The sequence below is a fragment of the Schistocerca cancellata genome, chromosome 2, assembly GCF_023864275.1.
Source record: "Schistocerca cancellata isolate TAMUIC-IGC-003103 chromosome 2, iqSchCanc2.1, whole genome shotgun sequence".
In the NCBI taxonomy this organism is placed as follows: domain Eukaryota; kingdom Metazoa; phylum Arthropoda; class Insecta; order Orthoptera; family Acrididae; genus Schistocerca; species Schistocerca cancellata.
Genome location: NC_064627.1, coordinates 398,981,456 through 399,000,974, shown reverse-complemented (window position 1 = coordinate 399,000,974; position 19,519 = coordinate 398,981,456). Strand labels below are relative to the sequence as shown.

General features: G+C 45.0%; 1 protein-coding gene and 1 pseudogene across 1 annotated transcript in view; both read right to left on the bottom strand.

The window, feature by feature from the left end:
* LOC126161828 (protein takeout-like) overlaps positions 1-6,574 on the bottom strand; it is a 179,335-nt gene extending 172,761 nt beyond the window's left edge. Inside the window, exon 1 of the mRNA XM_049917930.1 lies at positions 6,451-6,574. Coding sequence (XP_049773887.1) covers positions 6,451-6,523 — 73 coding nt within the window. The 5' untranslated portion in view covers positions 6,524-6,574. The remainder of the gene's footprint in view (positions 1-6,450) is intronic.
* A 3,890-nt stretch (positions 6,575-10,464) lies between these two features.
* On the bottom strand, positions 10,465-10,582 carry LOC126163334 (5S ribosomal RNA; annotated as a pseudogene).
* Between the last annotated feature and the right edge of the window lie 8,937 nt (positions 10,583-19,519).

The window sequence follows — 19,519 nt, the reverse complement described above, 5'->3', positions numbered from 1 at the left end:
GCCGAATAACTGGTTGCATAAGGGCCAGAGGTGAACCAACACTCAATTTGTGCAGCCCTTTCTCTTAAACAAATCACCCAATCTTTCTGAAATTGTAATAATTTGTTTGTTTGTACATGTACAGCACGCCTATTGGTTTCCGCCCCATTGGGAAAAGTCATTCGTGGAGCGTCTGCTTTCTCTCTCCCTTTCTCTCTCTCTCTCTCTCCCTCTCTCTGTCTCTCTCTCTTTTCTTAGAGTGTAAATTACGCTCAGGAGTTACAAGATGTGTAAGACATGTGAAGGAAAAATATATAAACGTAATTGTAGTTGCAGCACCTATTTTATTCTCTCTCTTCGCAGTAAAGAAGTATTTTGTGCTCAGTAAGTGGATGTTCATGTTACCCTTGTGACAGTACTACCAGAAATTGTTTACATTGTACTCTTTAGCTGACGTTATTACCGTCTTTTTTTATTATTATTATTTTTTTTTTTTTTTTTTTTGGAAGGACGACACCTCTGATTGGAAAATATTAAACTGTCTCGCTCAGTTCCCGAATGGAGAGAGCCGAGAGTCCTACAACGAACAGCCTCGTGCATCTGAGTGTGAAATTGAATTGTTTCATGAAATTTCGGGCTTTGAGCCTCATAAATTTCGCTAGACGCCGATCGGCGGCAAAGAGGTACAACATGTGCATGAAATTAGACCTATGGGTGCACGGTCGATCTACACGGTGATATCGATGTATCACAGCGAGGTGCACCGTTGCGGCGTCTTTGTGAGTTTGTTACAGAGTGTTCCGGATTCCATGACTGGTCCAAGCTGAAGTCGTTATCTCGATTAATTAGTACGCTGTCACTGCCGATTTATTAGGTTGTAAGAGTCGGGTATACCTGTGGTGTTCTGAGATCTCTCATGGACTGTACGTGTCGTTTGTCCGATGTAAGAACGACCACAATCACAGGGGTCGTAAACCCTAGGCTTCCGAAGCACCAAATCATCTGTAACGGAACCGAGGAGTGCTTCTGTCATGGCGGAGAGCGGAAAATTACTTTCACTTTGTGTTTGCTGAGGATCTGTCCTATTTTTGACGATAGGCTACACTGTAGAGCAGAAAAACCATAGATTTAAACTTTCCGTGTCATCTTCTGCATTCCTTCTGCCCACTGTTTGTTCCATTCGTAGTGCCTTACGTATCTACTATGCAGAATACCCATTGGCTTCAAAACCATTTTGTATACAAAGCTATCATCTGTCACTCCACCGAGCGAGGTGGCGCAGTGGTTAGCACACTGGACTCGCATTCGGGAGGACGACGGTTCAATCCCGTCTCCGGCCATCCTGATTTAGGTTTTACGTGATTTCCCTAAATCGCTTCAGGCAAATGCCGGGATGGTTCCTTTGAAAGGGCACGGCCGATTTCCTTCCCCATCCTTCCCTCACCAGAGCTTGCGCTCCGTCTTTAATGACCTCGTTGTCGACGGGACGTTAAACACTAATCTCCTCCTCCTCTGTCACTCCATCCCTCTGAAACGATTTTCAATTAATTAATTGAAGTATATTATTTAAAACCATCTCTGGTTTGTTATATTTGGAGTTGCGACGGACTATCATAAGTAAACCTAGACTGCAGTGGGTTTCCTAGTTGCTTTGGTGAGTTAACGTTGTCCCCGCATTACCTGTACGTCAGGTGTGCTGCTTACGTATCGGGCGTTACCTCATAACGATCTCTTTCTTTATGTGTGGGGTCAGTATCTTACTACGCTGAAGAACCACAAAAACTAGTACAGGAATGCCTATTCAAGTACAGAGATATGTATACAGGCAGAATACGCCGCTGCGGTCGGCAACGCCTATATATGACAACAAGTGTCTGGCGCAGTTGTTAGATCGGTTAATGCTGTTACAGTGGCAAGATTTCAATGAGTTTGAACGTGGTGTCACATCGGCGCATGGGCGATTGGACACATCATCTCCGAGGTAGCGATGAAGTGGAGATTTTCCCGTACGACCATTTCACAAGTGTACCGTGAATATGAAATCAGATAAAACATGAAATCTCCGACATCGCTGAGGCCGGAAACAGACCCTGCAAGAGCAGGACCAACGACGACTGAAGAGAATCGTTCAACGTGACATAAAAGTGCAACCCTTCCGCAAACTGCTTCAGATTTCAATGCTAGGCCATCAACAAGTGTCAGCATGCGAACCATTCATCATCGATATGTGGCTTCCGGAGCCGAAGGCCCATTCGTGTGCCCTTGACGGCTGCACGACACAAAGCTTTACGCTTCGCCTGCGGCCGTCAACACCGATAGAGGATTTTGATGACCGGAAACCTTTTGCCTGGTCGGACGAGTTTCGTTTCAAATTGTATCGAGCGGATGGACATGTACCAGTATGGAGACAACCTCATGAATCCATGGATCCTGCATGTCAGCAGAGGACTGTTCACGCTAGTGGACGCTCTGTAATAGTGTGCGGCGTGTGCAGCTGGAGTGATGTAGCACCACTGATACGTCCAGATATAACTCTGACAACTCTTCACGTCCGCTGTGTATTACGACGGGCTTGGGCAATTACATCAGGGCAATGGGACACCCTACACGTCCAGAATTGATACAAAGTTTCCTAGGAACACTCTTCAGAGTTTAAACATTTCCGTTGGCCACAAAACTCCCCAGACGTGAACATTATTGAGCATATCTTGGATGCCTTGCAACGTGCTGTTCAGAAGAGATCTTCACCTCCTCGTATTCTTACGGGTTTATGGACAGCCCTGTAGGATTAATGGTGTCAATTCCCTCCAGCACTACTTCAGACATTGGTCGAGTCAATGACACGTCGTGTTGTGGGACTTCTTGCTCGCAGGGGCCCTACATGGTTTTAGGCAGGTGTACCCGTTTCTATGGCCTTTCGGTGTACATTCCCGTAAAAATCGGAAGTGGTGAACCGTCTAGAAATTGAGCAAGGATATATAAAGGGGCAGGTAACCAACGGAACATTTTTGTTCTACATAGTTACCATCCTGTCTGTTACTTAAAAACAAACAGTATATAGAGTGAAATGAAACCTGTCAGTGTTTAAATCAGTTTTTTTTATAATAGTTGACTTTGAACATGAAACAGAGTGACCTTGTCGTAAAAATAAAAAAATAATATAGTTTTACCATATAGCGCTATAAAACACTATTTTCTCAACAATAAGGTAAAATAAGAAGAACACTATAAAGCTATGTATCTAACATCGCTTCAATACTTCATCAACTTATGTCTGTTATTTATAAACAACTTTCACATTTATCAGTTATAACAGGAAACTCTTGCCTTTGATCATGACGAAGAACATTCTATTGAGTGGAAAATAACAACAGTAATTACATACGTACAAGTAAACTCTAATTACATTAAAAGTAATTGCTTGGGTTACATAAAAGTACAAAAGTTAGGTGATCAACTAATTTTTATTACTTATGAAATCAAATTTATATTCTGTAATACGTAATATACATAATGGACTAACACTGAATAATGTGCGGTTCTAATTTTGGCAAAGCAAACAAACAAACGAACAAAAACATATAGGAATCGTTGGTTCTTAGTTTCTGTCTTACACATTCGTTTGTGTTTATTTTCCTACAATGCAACCAGTACTGCGGGTAATCCTACCATTTACTACGAGGTTTATGTGGTGTACGAAAACCACCGACCCGTAGTTTTGCTAGAGCGCAACTTTAATTTGGAGTACCACAAATATCCGATAGAAAGCCGAGTGCTGCAGCCTCTTTATATTGTTTGGGATAACAGGGCGTCAAGATGCCTAGAAAACATGTCCGAGAATCAGAACTACGAACATGGGCTTCTTTTGCAATGACACTGGTCAAATTCCCCCGTTAGATATGGTGAAATGTAAGCCTTCAGGAAAATATCGACCCCGCTCCAAATTTCTTCCCCCTTGAAATTTTCGATTTCCACAGTTCGTAAGAAATGTTCAGCTGCGCGTGCACTCGTGACTCCTGTTCATGGTACTGTCGAAAGACTTTGTTGTGTGGATCACTCGTACTTCGTGTATACGAAGGGATCCCTTTTTGTGTGCTGGGGTGAGTTAGTGTAGCAGTCCAATTAACAGCCTGCAGTTCCTAGCTAGTTGTGTTCAAATACTGGACTATATTTCGGTGGTGTGTTGCAATTTCTGGCGTTTAATATTTATAGTCAATGATTTTGCCTATGTTGCTGTAACGGTCAATACAATATATATGGGGAAGTTCGTAACTTCGCTCCTGTGCAGTTCCTATTTTCGTCCGGGGGCGATATTTGGAACTGTTAATAAACACTGATTTTATTTGATATTTGTAATGATTGCTTTACTTTTTTGACATGGTACAACGCAAGGGGAGAGAAATGGATTCGTTTCACACATAATGTTTAGGTTTTTATTTATTTATTTATTAAATCACATTCATGCTGTTTATCTATACTAACATACGAGGGTTGGAACTTGAATAGTGGCATCTATTTATTCACAGCTCGTACATAATAGATACGCGTTTCAAAGCTTTACTGACCTTCAAAGTAGTCACCTGCATTGTGTACAACCCGTTGCCAGCGATGTGGAAGTCGTAGGGTACTCTTAGCAGTGACAGTTGTGTTGACAGTTTGAGAGGCGTGGTCTATTGCCCGACGAATTTGTAGTAATTCTGAAGCGTATGCTATGAAGTGTTTCCTTCAATTTATAAATCGAGTTGAACTTACTCTGGCTTACGTCAGAGGAGTGCAATAGGTGGTATAGCACGTAGCAGCCCCATCAGTCAAACAAATCAGTAACAGTTTGCACTGTACGTGCTTGAGCATTGTCCTGCAAAATGATGATCAGGTCCTGCAGAAAGTGTCATCACTTCTGTCTCTAAGCTGGTCGTAGGTTGTGTTCCAAAAATGAACAGCATAGAGACAGAAGTGATGAGACTTTCTGCAGGACCTGACCGACATTTTGCAGGACAATGCTCAAGCACGTACAGTGCAAGCTGTTACTAATTTGTTTGACTGATGGGGCTGCCAAGTGCTATACCACCTACTGCATTCCCCAGACTTAAGCCCTCGCAAGTTCAACTCTATTTCTAAACTGAAGAACTGAATGAAACAGTTCACGGCATTCGCTTCAGAACTGCTACAAATTCGTCGGGCAAGAGACCCCGCCGCTCAAACTGTCAACGCATTCGACACTGCTAAGAGTATCCTATGACTTCCACATCGCTGGCAACGTGTTACACACAATGCTGGTGACTACTTTGAAGGTCAGTAAAACTTTGAAACACGTATCTATTTTGTACGAGCTATGAATAAATAGTTGCCGCTATTAAAGTTCCAGCCCTCGTACTAATTCATATGGTACACATCTGCAGAAGGCTGGCAAAACTTGAAAAGATTGTTCATTCGTGACATTCAACTGATTCATAGTAGTGAAACAGCCTGGCGACGTTAGAAACGAAAAATACATTTAAATTAATTGCAGTTAAGTGGATTTTTGTAGGGGTCGAAATTACGAAGAATTTCTTTTTAGTTTCTCTCTTTGCAGTATCTACATCTACATCTACATCTACATCCATACTCCACAAGCCACCTGACGGTGTGTAGCGGAGGGTACCTTGAGTACCTCTATCGGTTCTCCCTTGTATTCCAGTCTAGTATTGTTCGTGAAAAGAAAGATTGTCGGTATGCCTCTGTGTGGGCTCTAATCTCTCTGATTTTATCCTCATGGACTCTTAGCGAGATGTACGTAGGAGGGATCAATATACTGCTTGACTCCTAGGTGAAGGTATGTTCTCGAAACTTCAACAAATGCCCGTACCGAATTACTGAGCGTCTCTCCTACAAAGTCTTCCACTGGAGTTTATCTGTCATCTCCGTAACGCTTTCGCGATTACTAAATGATCCTGTAACGAAGCGCGGTGCCCTCCGTTGGATCTTCTCTATGTCTTCTACCAACCGTAACTGGTACGGATCCCACACTGGTGAGTAACATTCAAGCAGTGGGCGCACAAGTCTACTGTAACCTATTTCCTTCGTTTTCGGATTGTATTAACGCTTGTGTATTACATCAGTTTAGTTGTAACTTGTTTTCATGTGGAGCATAAATTCAGAAATATGTGTAATAATTTGTAGGGTTTTCCGTAACTTTCAGGACTTATACAGGCCCTAACGCACCAAGGTGACGAAATTTTGGCCCCATACTTAATTATTCTCTTTTCACGTAAAAATATTTGGTGTGATGACTTATAACATGTAGATTCAAAATGTGTGACCGGTAAGCTTCTCTCAGCAACCGTGGTTTGGTGAATATTCAGTTTCTTTTAGAGCGCCCACTTAATCCCATCTTCCCCCGCGCATCTCAGATGTAATATTTGACTTTACATGTTGCAGTCCACGTCTGTTGTTTGGTAGAGTGACGAATTATTAAGAGAGGAAGAGGCTTACGCAGCGGCATCCAGAGCGCAGCTTTGGCGGCTGCGCAGAGCAGCGCGAGTGGGAGCAGGTGTCGGGCGGCCATGGCTGCTCTCTGTGGCTGCGAGGCGGCGGAGGCTGCAGGGGCGACGCGACTGCCGGCCCGCCGGCGGCGGCCGCTGCTAAAAGCCGCGCCGCGCCGCGCCTCGGCGCCCCTCCACGCGGGCCCGGCCGCTCCGTGGCGGCCAGCGGACCGGTCTCGTCGCATCTCTCAAGGCGCAGCTCATTAAAAACACAGATGACGGAGGAAGATTAGTCTGTCCAGTCGAGATCGAGGCCATCAGAGACTCGCTTCCGGCCGTGTGGCCGAGCGATTCTAGGCACTTCAGTCCGGAACCGCGATGCTCCTACGGTCACAGGTTCGAATCCTGCCTCGGTCATGGATGTTTGTGATGTCCTTAGGTTAGTTAGGTTTAAGTAGTTCTAAGTCTAGGGGACTGATGACTTCAGTGGTTAAGTCCCATAGTGCTCAGAGCCATTTGAACCATTTTTGTACACTTGTAGGTTTAATGTGCCAGACGACGTAATATAGGGTGACTGTTTGACAAACAAGGAAAGTGTGGTGTCATTGGAAGAGAGAGAACCCAGAGTAAAGATGGCACCTAACGATGAAACCACAACGTAGTGCTAGACACTGCTACGAATGAGCCGTCGAAGAAGACACGCGCTCGAGAGGTTGTGTCCGCCGCCGCTGCTGGATGACTAGTTACGTAAGACCACAGCGCCGCTCACCCCATTTTGTGGCACCCGATTATGGCAGCAGCATCATTCTTGTTCAGATACGGCAGCGAGCTGTTGTTATTAGTCAGAACTGTGTCCCAAAAAATATTGTTAAATGTCCAGTGATATGTGAGTGTCTTTCAGTACTATTCGGAGCAATAACAGTTATTGTGTTCTGCGACAATACCGTAAATGTACAGGATGGTTATAATTAAACTTTCGCTACTTGAGCCAGCGCACACAACTTTATAAGAACGATGTTCAGACTGCGCGCTGCAGGATTTACGTTGTTAGTAGTGTTAGTGTCATGACTTGCCGTTATGCGCCGCTACTGGTGCGGCGACGTAGGGTTGAAACGCAAACATCAGTGTGCATTACAGTTGCGGAAAGTCAACGCAGGTCTGGAAAAGTTGAGCAGGGCTTTGCCAATAAAGTTGTTTTATCAAAACGACGGTAACAGTGCTAGTGCTCTTCGCGAGCATCGACGCACTTCTCGCGAGGTCTCTCGGCTACTCCGTACACATTTGGGGAAAACCGAATCATTGGCCGATCGTTCCAAGCTGTGACGCCACCAAGGTCCCCAGATTTTAAAGCTCTCACTCGGAAAATATTTTTTTTTCAATTGTTTGTTTCTAATTTCTCTTCCTCAAGTCCTTATTATTGTTTCCAGAAAGTTTCATTATCCTACTATTATTCGTTTTTCATAGGGCCCGCTCAAGCAGCGGAAGTTTTAATTATAACCACCCTGTATATTGTCATTCAGGTGGACATGGACTGCATTCAAGTTAAGTACCCCATATAAAACATTTTTACTAAAAGTGAACTATGTGCGCTGTATCTCCCTCTCAGTCTCCTCTAGAAATAAACCTACACTACAGTCATCTAGGCTTGCTACGAGATACATCAGAAGGCAATCGCGTAGCCCTTTGGACACAGCTCTCGTCATCTTGGAGACGTGAGTGTCCACACCGCGTTCGTCATGAAGATGCAGAAGAAAAGGCAACACTTTGCCGCCAAGAACGTTAATATAAACATACTGTTTCGTGTTCACGGTAACCTGAATGCACGAGCCCAACTCATGGCACGAAAAACACCCTTAAAATATATGGCGGTCGAGTTACAAACTTTTTTTTACTCCCCACTAAAATATTAAATTCAAATGCAAAGCTAGGAAAATACTCATACGGATAAAACCGCAACATCAAAAAATAATTAATGTTGAGTAATGAAATATTGAGAGTACATTCGTCTAGGCAACATATTTAAGTAATCAACATCGCAAGATTACATCTTAATATAAGTACGGCATAAGCCGTTGGAAATGTGCAATACTGGTGCATTAACAATCGGTATAACTGCCACAATGTTGAATGCAAGCACGCAAAAGTGCATGCCTTTGGTGCATCGTACTGCATCTGCAGCAGCAATCTGAGCAGCAGTTGGCACCACAGTGACACAACGAATTTTGTTGCACAGGTGCCTGATGCCAGTTTGTGGGATGGAGTTCCTTGCCTGTTGCACTGGGTAGGACTCTATAGGGACGCTTGAGTTGTCACCCGATGATGTCCCAAGTGTGCTCGAGTGAAGACAGATCTGGTGATCAAGCAGCATAGAGCAACATGTCGACACCCCGTAGAGTATGTTGGGTTACAACAGCGGTATGGGGGCGAGCGTTATCCTCTTCGATAACGCCCTCTGCAATGGTGTTCATGAATAGCAGCACCGCAGATCTAATCCCCAGACCGAAGTACATATTTACAGTCGAGGTGCATGGGATAACCACGAGAATGCTCCTGCTGTCATACGGAATTGCACCACGGGCAAAAACTCCAGTGTAGGTCCAGTGTGTTTAGCATGCAGACAGATTGATTACAAGCCCTCGACAGTCCTCCTTCTAACCAATTCACGGCCATCAGTGCAGTGAGGCGGAACCAACTTTCATCAGAAAATACAACAGACCTCTGACCTGCTCTCCAATGAGTACCTCGCTTGACACCACTGATATTGCAAATGGGGGTGGTCTTGTCTTAGTGGAATGCGCGCTACGGGGCGTCTCGTTCGAAGCTGCCCTTGTAGTAACCGCTTTGTAACACTTCGTTGTGTCACTGTGATGCCACCTGCTGCTCAGATTGCTGCTGGAGATGCAGTACGTTGCGCCAGAGCCATACGCCGAACACGAAGGCCTTCCCTCCCTGTAGTGTCACGTGGCGGGTTTGTTTGGGGAGAGAGACCAGACAGCGAGATCATCGGTCTCGTCGGATTAGGGAAGGAAGTCGGCCGTGCCCTTTCAGACGTGGCCGTCTGGGACCCGCTCTTCTTGCGACTGTGCGTACTCGTGACCACCGCTTCCAGCAGTCATATACAGTTTCTATATTCTTGTCAAGTCATTCTGCAGTATCGCAGAAGGATCATCCAGCAGCTCGTAGCCCTATTACACGACCTCCTTCATGAGGTGTTGATTATGGGGTCTTTGTCGCCTTAAAGGCATTCATGACTGACATCAACTCACCACGTCCAATCTCACAGGTAACTAACACTCATAATCGTTACAGTGCATATTTAAAGTAAACTTGATTTTCATCCTCGTGGTGCCGCTACTAGCGCCACCCTTACGCAACTGGGGCGAAATTTGAATACATATCCTCTTTCAGATGTAGAAACACGCCTGCGCAATTTCCTTTATGCCGCACAACTCCTTTTTTCCATCAGTGTATTCGTTTCACACTACTGCTGAGTTATAACAGAAGGGCAACAAGTGAGGAAAAATACTTTCATTAGCAATTTTAGAAAAAATCTGTTTCATGATAAGAACGTCCGAACCGCTATCAGCATTGAGTTACGGGAAATGTACTACACTGAAGACTGCTGTCAAAGCGGTGGAGGCCTCGAACAGTGGACTAAGGACACTCGCTGATGTGTCGCAGTAACAAGAAATTAAAACATTTTACTAGTCAGTCATAGCTTTATGTTTGTTCTGGAGGGACTGTTATACAGGGTGGTTCAAAACTCGACGGCAAAACTTCAGGAATGAATTCTTCATTAAAAGTAAACTACTAAACTCCGTCCAAACAGGCCTTGGAAGGCCCAACGGTACCGACCGGCCGCCGTGTCATCCTCAGCCCGCAGGCGTCATTGGATGCGGATATGGAGGGGCATGTGGTCAGCACACCGCTCTCCCGGCTGTATGTCAGTTTACGAGACCGGAGCCGCTACTTCTCAATCAAGTAGCTCCTCAGTTTGCCTGACAAGGGCAGAACGCAACCCGATTGCCAACAGCGCTCGGCAGTCCGGATGGTCACCCATCCAAGTACTGGTACAGCCCGACAGTGCTTAACTTCGGTGATCTGACGGGAACCGGTGCTGCCACTGCCGCAAGGCCGTTGGCACGAATTCTTCATACAACAAGAAAAAAAGAATCGCTGTCAATGTGGGACCGGCAATGGTTAGTTACCCAGCTATTCGAGGATTTTACTGTTACACAGAGCACGCTGACAACTGCTGTTTGCCAGAGTAAAGTGTACGACGCCTGTTACAAGTGTTACACAAGTAATCAAATTGTGACTAAATGTGATATGAGTCTGAATATCTTTCAGCGCGCAGATGAAGTACAGCGATCACCAGTTAGATTCGTAGCTGTCGGCATATCCATGGCTAGTAATTGTGGTGTGTAGCCTGGTCTGAAGTGGCACGTAGTACTAGGAAAGTTAATGAATCCGTAATAGCTAGCAAAATTGTGCATGGGGTGGTTTGTAGTTACCTGTGCCCATGGTTTGCTCTCTGGAAATGTACACCAACGAAAAGGTCGCGACATTTCTTCCTTACATGTACGGTTTGGCGGATGGTAATACATTGTACTACGAACCCTACCCACAGCGCAGATTGCCAGACCTAAAGACATTTGAAGGAATTAATGGTCGCATCTGTGAATATGGGGATTTCACACGTCCACCAGGGAACAGGGGGCGGCCAGGATGTATAGCACCACAGGATGAAGCAGGTCTACTCAGTACTATGCAGGAAATTCCTGATTAGACTTGCAAAGCAGTGTATCGCACGTGACTATCTGGAGAAGTTTGCGTGCTATATCCGTACCATCTGCAGCAGGCACAAAACTTGTGTTCTGCGGATTATCTTCCAAGAGTAACTTTCTATGTTATGATGACAAATTTTGCAGCTGTTGTTTAATTTGTACTTGAAGTGATATTCACAAGGTACGGAATCTATAATTATCATAACCAGCGCGTGTGGACGGACACAAATCCCCTTGCATCTGTGCAGTCGTCTCACCAACATTGGTTGCCATATCTGGGCAGTCATTGTTGGTGATTGCTTATGGGACTCTACTTCCTTTCAGAGAGACCTACTGGATCCAACTAAACGGATTTCTTGCGTACTGCATTGCCTAAGTACTTAGAAGACACGCTTTCACCTCGTCGATCACTGTATTTCGTGCACGATGATGCTCCCGCACATTTCGTTCTGTCTGCCTGAAGTCACCTAAATGCACATTTTCCTGAGTGCTGGATAGCCAGAGGTGTACCGATTGTTTGGTCGCTCTGTTCGCTCGACTTAAACCCCTAGACTTGCGCTTTTGGTGACACATAAAGTCTCTCGTTTATTCGTCTGTTGTTATGAATGAACCTACTCTCTACGCACACGTTGTGCCTGCCTAGCAGCCAATAAGAACTACCCCAAGCATTTTTGGGAGGGTGCAGAATTAAGTGCGGTGATGAACGGAGACCTGTATTCGGGGAGGAGGAGGTCACTTTGAACATTTCCACTGATATGTTAACGAGACTGCTCTAACTGGCGATATGGGCACATAGTGTAGTTTGTAGGATATACATGTCAAAAAAATCTGTAATGGTGTATTTCCGGACCCAAGTTGACATAGCCCTTCTTTCTTCTTTTTATATTTATGAAGTTTTACAGTCGCGTTTCAGAACAGCTATTGCCGCTTTTATTAATTTCTTTTTGAAGACACCTCAGGAGGCTCGCAACTCTTTCGTAAGTATGTGTTTGTAGAGCATCGGGCCCCAAACCGATGCAGCACCAACTTCCTTTCTCGTGCTGCAGTCTTGCATCTCTGACTATGCTTTTTACTCTTACTTACTTTTTCGTGATGGCAGCCTTTGATGCTGACCCAGCTACCCACAGTTTCAGCTTTCCTTTGTTGAAGTATTCATTCCTTTGCTTTACATCACCTTTCAGCAGAATTAATTTTTGGTTCCCTTTTGGGTTTGACCGTCATTCACAAAATTTTTCCTGTAGTGTGGTCTGAATGGGGATGACACCTTAAATAGCGTGCAGGGTTAAAGATCATTTGCACATAATAACTGCACAGACTCATAGATGCAATTGGAAGCCCATGCGGTACCCAATACAACATACTGAGGTGGTTATGTACAACTTAGTGATCACACTGATGAAGAATGAGCTGTTAGCTCCCCATATATGCCATGGCCATGGAGAAAATGCCCAATTTCCTAGGGCATCAGAGCTCCCATCAATGGCCCTCATACTAAATGACCCTTGCTGAGGCTGGGTGGTGCCCATACTTACCTTGATAGAATAAATAATTCTCCAATAATTGAATTATTAAAATGAATAATTCAGACACGAAACACCGCTTGTCTCTCTGTGGTTGCCTCCCGTGTGCGGTGATCGCCGACTGGCATGAACGGACTTGTCAGAACTCAGAACATGCTTATCGCGGTGCGACAGTGACGAGTGTCACGGGGGACGGGTGCGGTGAGAGGCGAGAACAATGGGCTGATTGTGAGGGATAGAAATGGCGCCTAATCCTCGTTAATCGATTCAGAACGATTAATTTTTTTTCTTATAAAATAAATAATATCTGCGTGTGGAACTAAAGAGCTGCAGCTTCACATCCAAAGAGCCGCATGTGGCTCGCGAGCCGCAGGTTGCCGACCTCGGACTTAAGGGGATGGCCTGTTTCGTATACATGATTCTCAATGCCTGACTTGTAATAATTACACTCCTGGAAACTGAAATAAGAACACCGTGAATTCATTGTCCCAGGAAGGGGAAACTTTATTGACACATTCCTGGGGTCAGATACATCACATGATCACACTGACAGAACCACAGGCACATAGACACAGGCAACAGAGCATGCACAATGTCGGCACTAGTACAGTGTATATCCACCTTTCGCAGCAATGCAGGCTGCTATTCTCCCATGGAGACGATCGTAGAGATGCTGGATGTAGTCCTGTGGAACGGCTTGCCATGCCATTTCCACCTGGCGCCTCAGTTGGACCAGCGTTCGTGCTGGGCGTGCAGACCGCGTGAGACGACGCTCCATCCAGTCCCAAACATGCTCAATGGGGGACAGATCCGGAGATCTTGCTGGCCAGGGTAGTTGACTTACACCTTCTAGAGCACGTTGGGTGGCACGGGATACATGCGGACGTGCATTGTCCTGTTGGAACAGCAAGTTCCCTTGCCGGTCTAGGAATGGTAGAACGATGGGTTCGATGACGGTTTGGATGTACCGTGCACTATTCAGTGTCCCCTCGACGATCACAAGTGGTGTACGGCCAGTGTAGGAGATCGCTCCCCACACCATGATGCCGGGTGTTGGCCCTGTGTGCCTCGGTCATATGCAGTCCTGATTGTGGCGCTCACCTGCACGGCGCCAAACACGCATACGACCATCATTGGCACCAAGGCAGAAGCGACTCTCATCGCTGAAGACGACACGTCTCCATTCGTCCCTCCATTCGCGCCTGTCGCGACACCACTGGAGGCGGGCTGCACGATGTTGGGGCGTGAGCGGAAGACGGCCTAACGGTGTGCGGGACCGTAGCCCAGCTTCATGGAGACGGTTGCGAATGGTCCTCGCCGATACCCCAGGAGCAACAGTGTCCCTAATTTGCTGGGAAGTGGCGGTGCGGTCCCCTACGGCACTGCGTAGGATCCTACGGTCTTGGCGTGCATCCGTGCGTCGCTGCGGTCCGGTCCCAGGTCGACGGGCACGTGCACCTTCCGCCGACCACTGGCGACAACATCGATGTACTGTGGAGACCTCACGCCCCACGTGTTGAGCAATTCGGCGGTACGCCCACCCGGCCTCCCGCATGCCCACTAAACGCCCTCGCTCAAAGTCCGTCAACTGCACATACGGTTCACGTCCACGCTGTCGCGGCATGCTACCAGTGTTAAAGACTGCGATGGAGCTCCGTATGCCACGGCAAACTGGCTGACACTGACGGCGGAGGTGCACAAATGCTGCGCAGCTAGCGATATTCGACGGCCAACACCGCGGTTCCTGGTGTGTCCGCTGTGCCGTGCGTGTGATCATTGCTTGTACAGCCCTCTCGCAGTGTCCGGAGCAAGTATGGTGGGTCTGACACACCGGTGTCAATGTGTTCTTTTTTCCATTTCCAGGAGTGTAGTTAATACGAATGCATCTTTATTTTTCTTGTGCTTGTTCGAAAATGTTCTTCCTGTCTCTCCAACATGTTTTGTATCACAGGATGTGTATTGAATTGTATAAACTCAAGATCTTTCGAACTTATTTGTCATCTTACCGACATCGTGTCTCAGTTTATACCTCACTAGATTATTTGTCTGGGAAGATATTTTAACATCGTGCGGTTTAAAAATGTTGGCGATCTTTTGCGAGACTCTTCGGTAGTGCACCATCGCGACCATTTTCATTTTATCTCGGTGAAATATATTCTTTCTGTGTTTATTACTTTTAGCAGCAATTTATTAGCAATGTCTACTTTGTAACCTATGTTAACTGTTATCTTCTTACTGATCTTCTGTTTCTCTGTGCTCCCTGCTCATTGGTATATTGACTGCCCTGCGCACTAGGCTACGGAAGGCTGCTCCTTTATAAGCCTGTGGATGGTATGAATCATTAGGAACCACAGCATCAGTTGTCGGTTTTCTGCAAACAGTGAATGTGGGCTTATTATCCTGCTTTCTAATGTTCAAATCGAGGAACTATAAACTGCTGTCACCTTCGTGCTCCACAGTAAACTGAATTTTGCTGTGGGCATCGTAGGACCTATATACTGTTTCATCAGCATCATCGAAACTGTCAAAGGGTCATCCATGTAAAGTTTATAATAAAGTTTTACTCATGATGGCTTGGTCAGACTTTAAAATTTTGTCTTCTAGGCATTGATAAAAAATATTTAAACTTTTAAATAACTGTATAAAGTAAGGGAATTCAATGGTCTCTTGTCCTAAAATTTTGCTCTATTTAAGGCAATTCCTTCTCATTTTCTTTATCGTTTCGTTAACTGGAACATTGGAGTATAGACTCTTAAGATACAGTGAAAACAAACAGGAAATATCAGTGACTGGGTTCTCTCTAATTTCATCGATCAGAGCTACACCATCACTCACCGAATAGCATGTGCTTCGGGTACGGCAAGAAATTCCTGAAGGTAACTTTCGAAGTCTGGATACTTCCATGCAATAAGCAATAGAAGATTGTTTGCGTGCCCATGTAGGGTCACTCCTTATACTGTTAGTTATGATGAATATTATTTTCAAAATGAACTTTTATACAAAGTTTGATAAATATCACACTGGCTGGTTCATGTTGTAACACTTTCAACTCTGTTACTGTAACGTTATTACAGATTACCTGTTACACAACACGTTCGCGCTACTGTGACACAACGTTAAAGTCTGGTAAATGGTGAACGGTGGGTCAAAGATGATAGTAATGCCATCAACTGTCGACAACGTAACTACCAACCTCGGCCCTGCTCTGTTAGCGTTGATGCACTGATAATAACCACCTCGGCAGTGTGTTTTTTGTGTTTAATGACACTTCGTAATTATGTCAGGTCGTGCGGTAGCGTTCTCGCTTCCCACGCCCGGGTTCCCGGGTTCGATTCCCAGCGGGGTCAGGGATTTTCTCTGCCTCGTGATGGCTGGGTGTTGTGTGCTGTCCTTAGGTTAGTTAGGTTTAAGTAGTTCTAAGTTCTAGGGGACTGATGACCATAGCTGTTAAGTCCCATAGTGCTCAGAGCCATAATTATGTCAGGTTTAAGTTACATCCCGTTTCGTGGTATAGCAACGCCATCAATTGTACATCATATGAACCAAACGAAAACGTATTTCTACGCTGGCAAAGAATTCTACATCGGCTTCGCATGTTAAAGAATGCTCAGTGACAGACAGTTTGTGGAACTACAACACTGGACTCTCACCCCCCACCCCACCCCCCCTCATAAGCGCGAGTATGTTTCCTTTTCTTTAGACCTGTTTTAAAAACAATTCATTACAGAAGAATGGTTAAAAAAAGCAAATAGGTAGATTTGCTAAGAAATGAAACCTATTAAGGCCGCCCTCATGACACGGCTACCGGAAGTTTTCTTATAATTAATGGTTTACAACAAGGCAACAGTGCTTTTGACACGCTGTATGGCTCCTGAACACTACGTTCTTATCAGTCGTGAGGAAATGCTTCCTTTGTTTAGCTGTGCATTCACGAGTGTGCGTAGTGCGATCTAAATAAACCCTGTGCTGAGTGTTTTGTTTTGTTTTAGTGGTGCATTTGTGTTAGAGTTTGTCCTACGTCACGGATATGTTTAAATCGCCCAAATAACTTTCGCTTCATCTGTGTGGAGTACACTACTAAATCAAGCAGACGACATGTGATACCCGTTGTGAAGAAGTTGTGTGATATTAATTTCGGGTGAAAGCTAGGTGACCAGGACCGAAAATGGATACAACATATTGTCTGTGTGAACTGTTCGTCCTGTGTTAACGGTTGGGTGAAGAAAGAAGGTAAAGTTGCAATGCCTTTTGCTATTCCGATGATATGAAGGGAACCGACCAATCACGTAGACGATCGCAATTTCTGCATAGTTAAAATGGCAGAGATGAAGGGCAAAAATAGAAGGACGACTATGTACCATCAAGTCAGCTATTCGACCCGTACCCCTCAGTTCTTCCGTACTTGTCCCTGTTCCTCCATACACATTGGAAGCTGAAGCCCAGACGCTGAGAATACAAACTCAGATTTCGATTACGAAGAAATGATACACATCTTCCACAATGATCTGAATGGCCTTGTTAGGGACCTGAGTCTTTCTAAGACACAAGCGTTTGCGTCTGAAACAGTGGTATTTACTAGACCATTCTTTGACGTAGAAATCTCACTCTGTTACTGCAATGACGTAAGTGGTCTGTTTAATGCTATGGCAATGAAACATGTATTTACTAGACCATTCTTTGACGTGGAATACTCACTCTGTTACTGTAATGACGTAAGTGGTCTGTTTAATGCTATGGCAATGAAACACGTTTCAGCGGAATGGCGACTGTTCGTTGATGGCTTCATAGCTAGCCTCAGAGCGACACTCCTTCACGACAGCAATACATATCCTCCTCTTTCCTTAGCTTATGCCACTTTTTTGAGGGAAACATATAGCATTGTGGGACTTTGGTGAATAAAATTCAATAAACAGCTACAAGTGACAAATCTGTGCTGACTTCAAAGTAATTGGGATACATACAGGATTATTATGGCGTGTGACGAGGGCCTCCCGTCGGATAGACCGCTCGCCTGGTGCAAGTCTTTCGATGTGACGCCTCTTCGGCGACTTGCGCGTCGATGGGGATGAAATGATGATGAGTAGGACAACACAACACTCAGTGCCTGAGCGGAGAAAATCTCCGACCCAGGCGGGAATCGAACCCGGGCCCTTAGGGTTGACAGTCTGTCGCGCTGACCACTTTTTTAAAATTTTTTAAATTCATTTTTGTTCGATATAGTTCGTTGCGTTTGGTCGGGGCGGACGTCACAAGATATCCGTTCAGATTGATCGTTGGTTCCTCGACTCAGTTTTTTTTATTACACAGAGCACGCAGCCCTCTGACCGAACACGCTGAACGTATGTGCCGTCTGTCCACCCAGCTACCGCGGGCGGACACTTACAGGATTACAATCTGGGTATACAAAGCATTGCAGTTTTCTTCGCGAATGGGATAGCTACCGGAAGAGCCATTACGAGAGACGGATTCGCCTGCCCATACACAAATAGAGCATGGTTTGAAGAACGTAGCAGACGTTCCACAGGTGGATTTGAAGGACATTTTGTTACCACCACTTCACTTGGAATTATGAGGTCGTTTGTTGTTGGAGTGGACAAAGGTGGTCCTGGTTTTATGTACTTAAGTCAGTACTGCGTTAAGTGAAGCCAAAGTGAAAGCAAGCGTATTTGTTGGTCCTCAAATTAGGCAGCTTAGTCACGATCTTGATTTTGTCACAGCTTTGAGCTCTCTTGAACTGGACTGCTGGAATTCTTTTAAAAAAGTATGTTCTGATTTCTTTGGAAACAAGAGAGCAGGAAATAGCGGTGTGTTAGTCAACGAAGTACTGCAGTCTTTCCCTAATCTCTGTTGAACATGTCATTAAAACTGCACGTTTTCACCCACACTTGTATTCTTTTGCTGCTGGAGCTCTTGGACAAGTCTCTGGTGAACGTGGGGTAAGATTTCATCACACGATATCTACATTGGAGCAACGCTATCACGGGAAATGTGCAACAAGTATGATAGCTGGCTGGTGGTGAGCGCTGTAGCAGGATGGTAGTGCCCCACATAAGAGGATCGCGAATGTCCAAAAATAATTTAGGTATGTATGAAAAGATACTTCATTTGCATTTCATGCTCTTTTTGGTGATAAATTAGCTTTTACAGACGAAATAATATTGTTTAAGCAACACAAAACCTGAATACAATTACATAGTGACTAGTACAATTTACAGAAAAACTGTGGGAGCTGTGCAAAAACAATGCCAGATTCGCTTTCAGCAGGTCGAAATACATAAGGATAGCCTATTTTGGTGCTCGAAAATTTGACGAAGTTGAATTTTGTAGACCAGTGTAATGTAGTAGACCAAGAACAGTTTCAAACTGACACGCATTTTCTTGACACAATGTAGGACAACATATGAACGAGCAGTAGAGAGAATTTTCTTCTAATAACAAATGCAACTAAACTGTGATATTTATAACGGCAGTGTTCAAGTTTCTGATCATCAGAGTTTCTACTCATGACATAGACAACATATACCAACGATGCTAAGATAATGGTGGGCCGTTTTATAATACTGGCATTACTCCACACGGGAACCGATATAACTTCTAATTCCCCGACTCCGTTGCGAGTTCTAAGATACTTCTTCAGTCACTGAAGGAGGAGGAGGAAGGGGAGATTAGTGTTTAACGTTCCATCGACAAAGAGGCCATTACAGACGGAGCACAAGCTCGAATTAGGGAAGGATGGGGAAGGAAATCGTCTGTGCCCTTTCACAGGAACCAT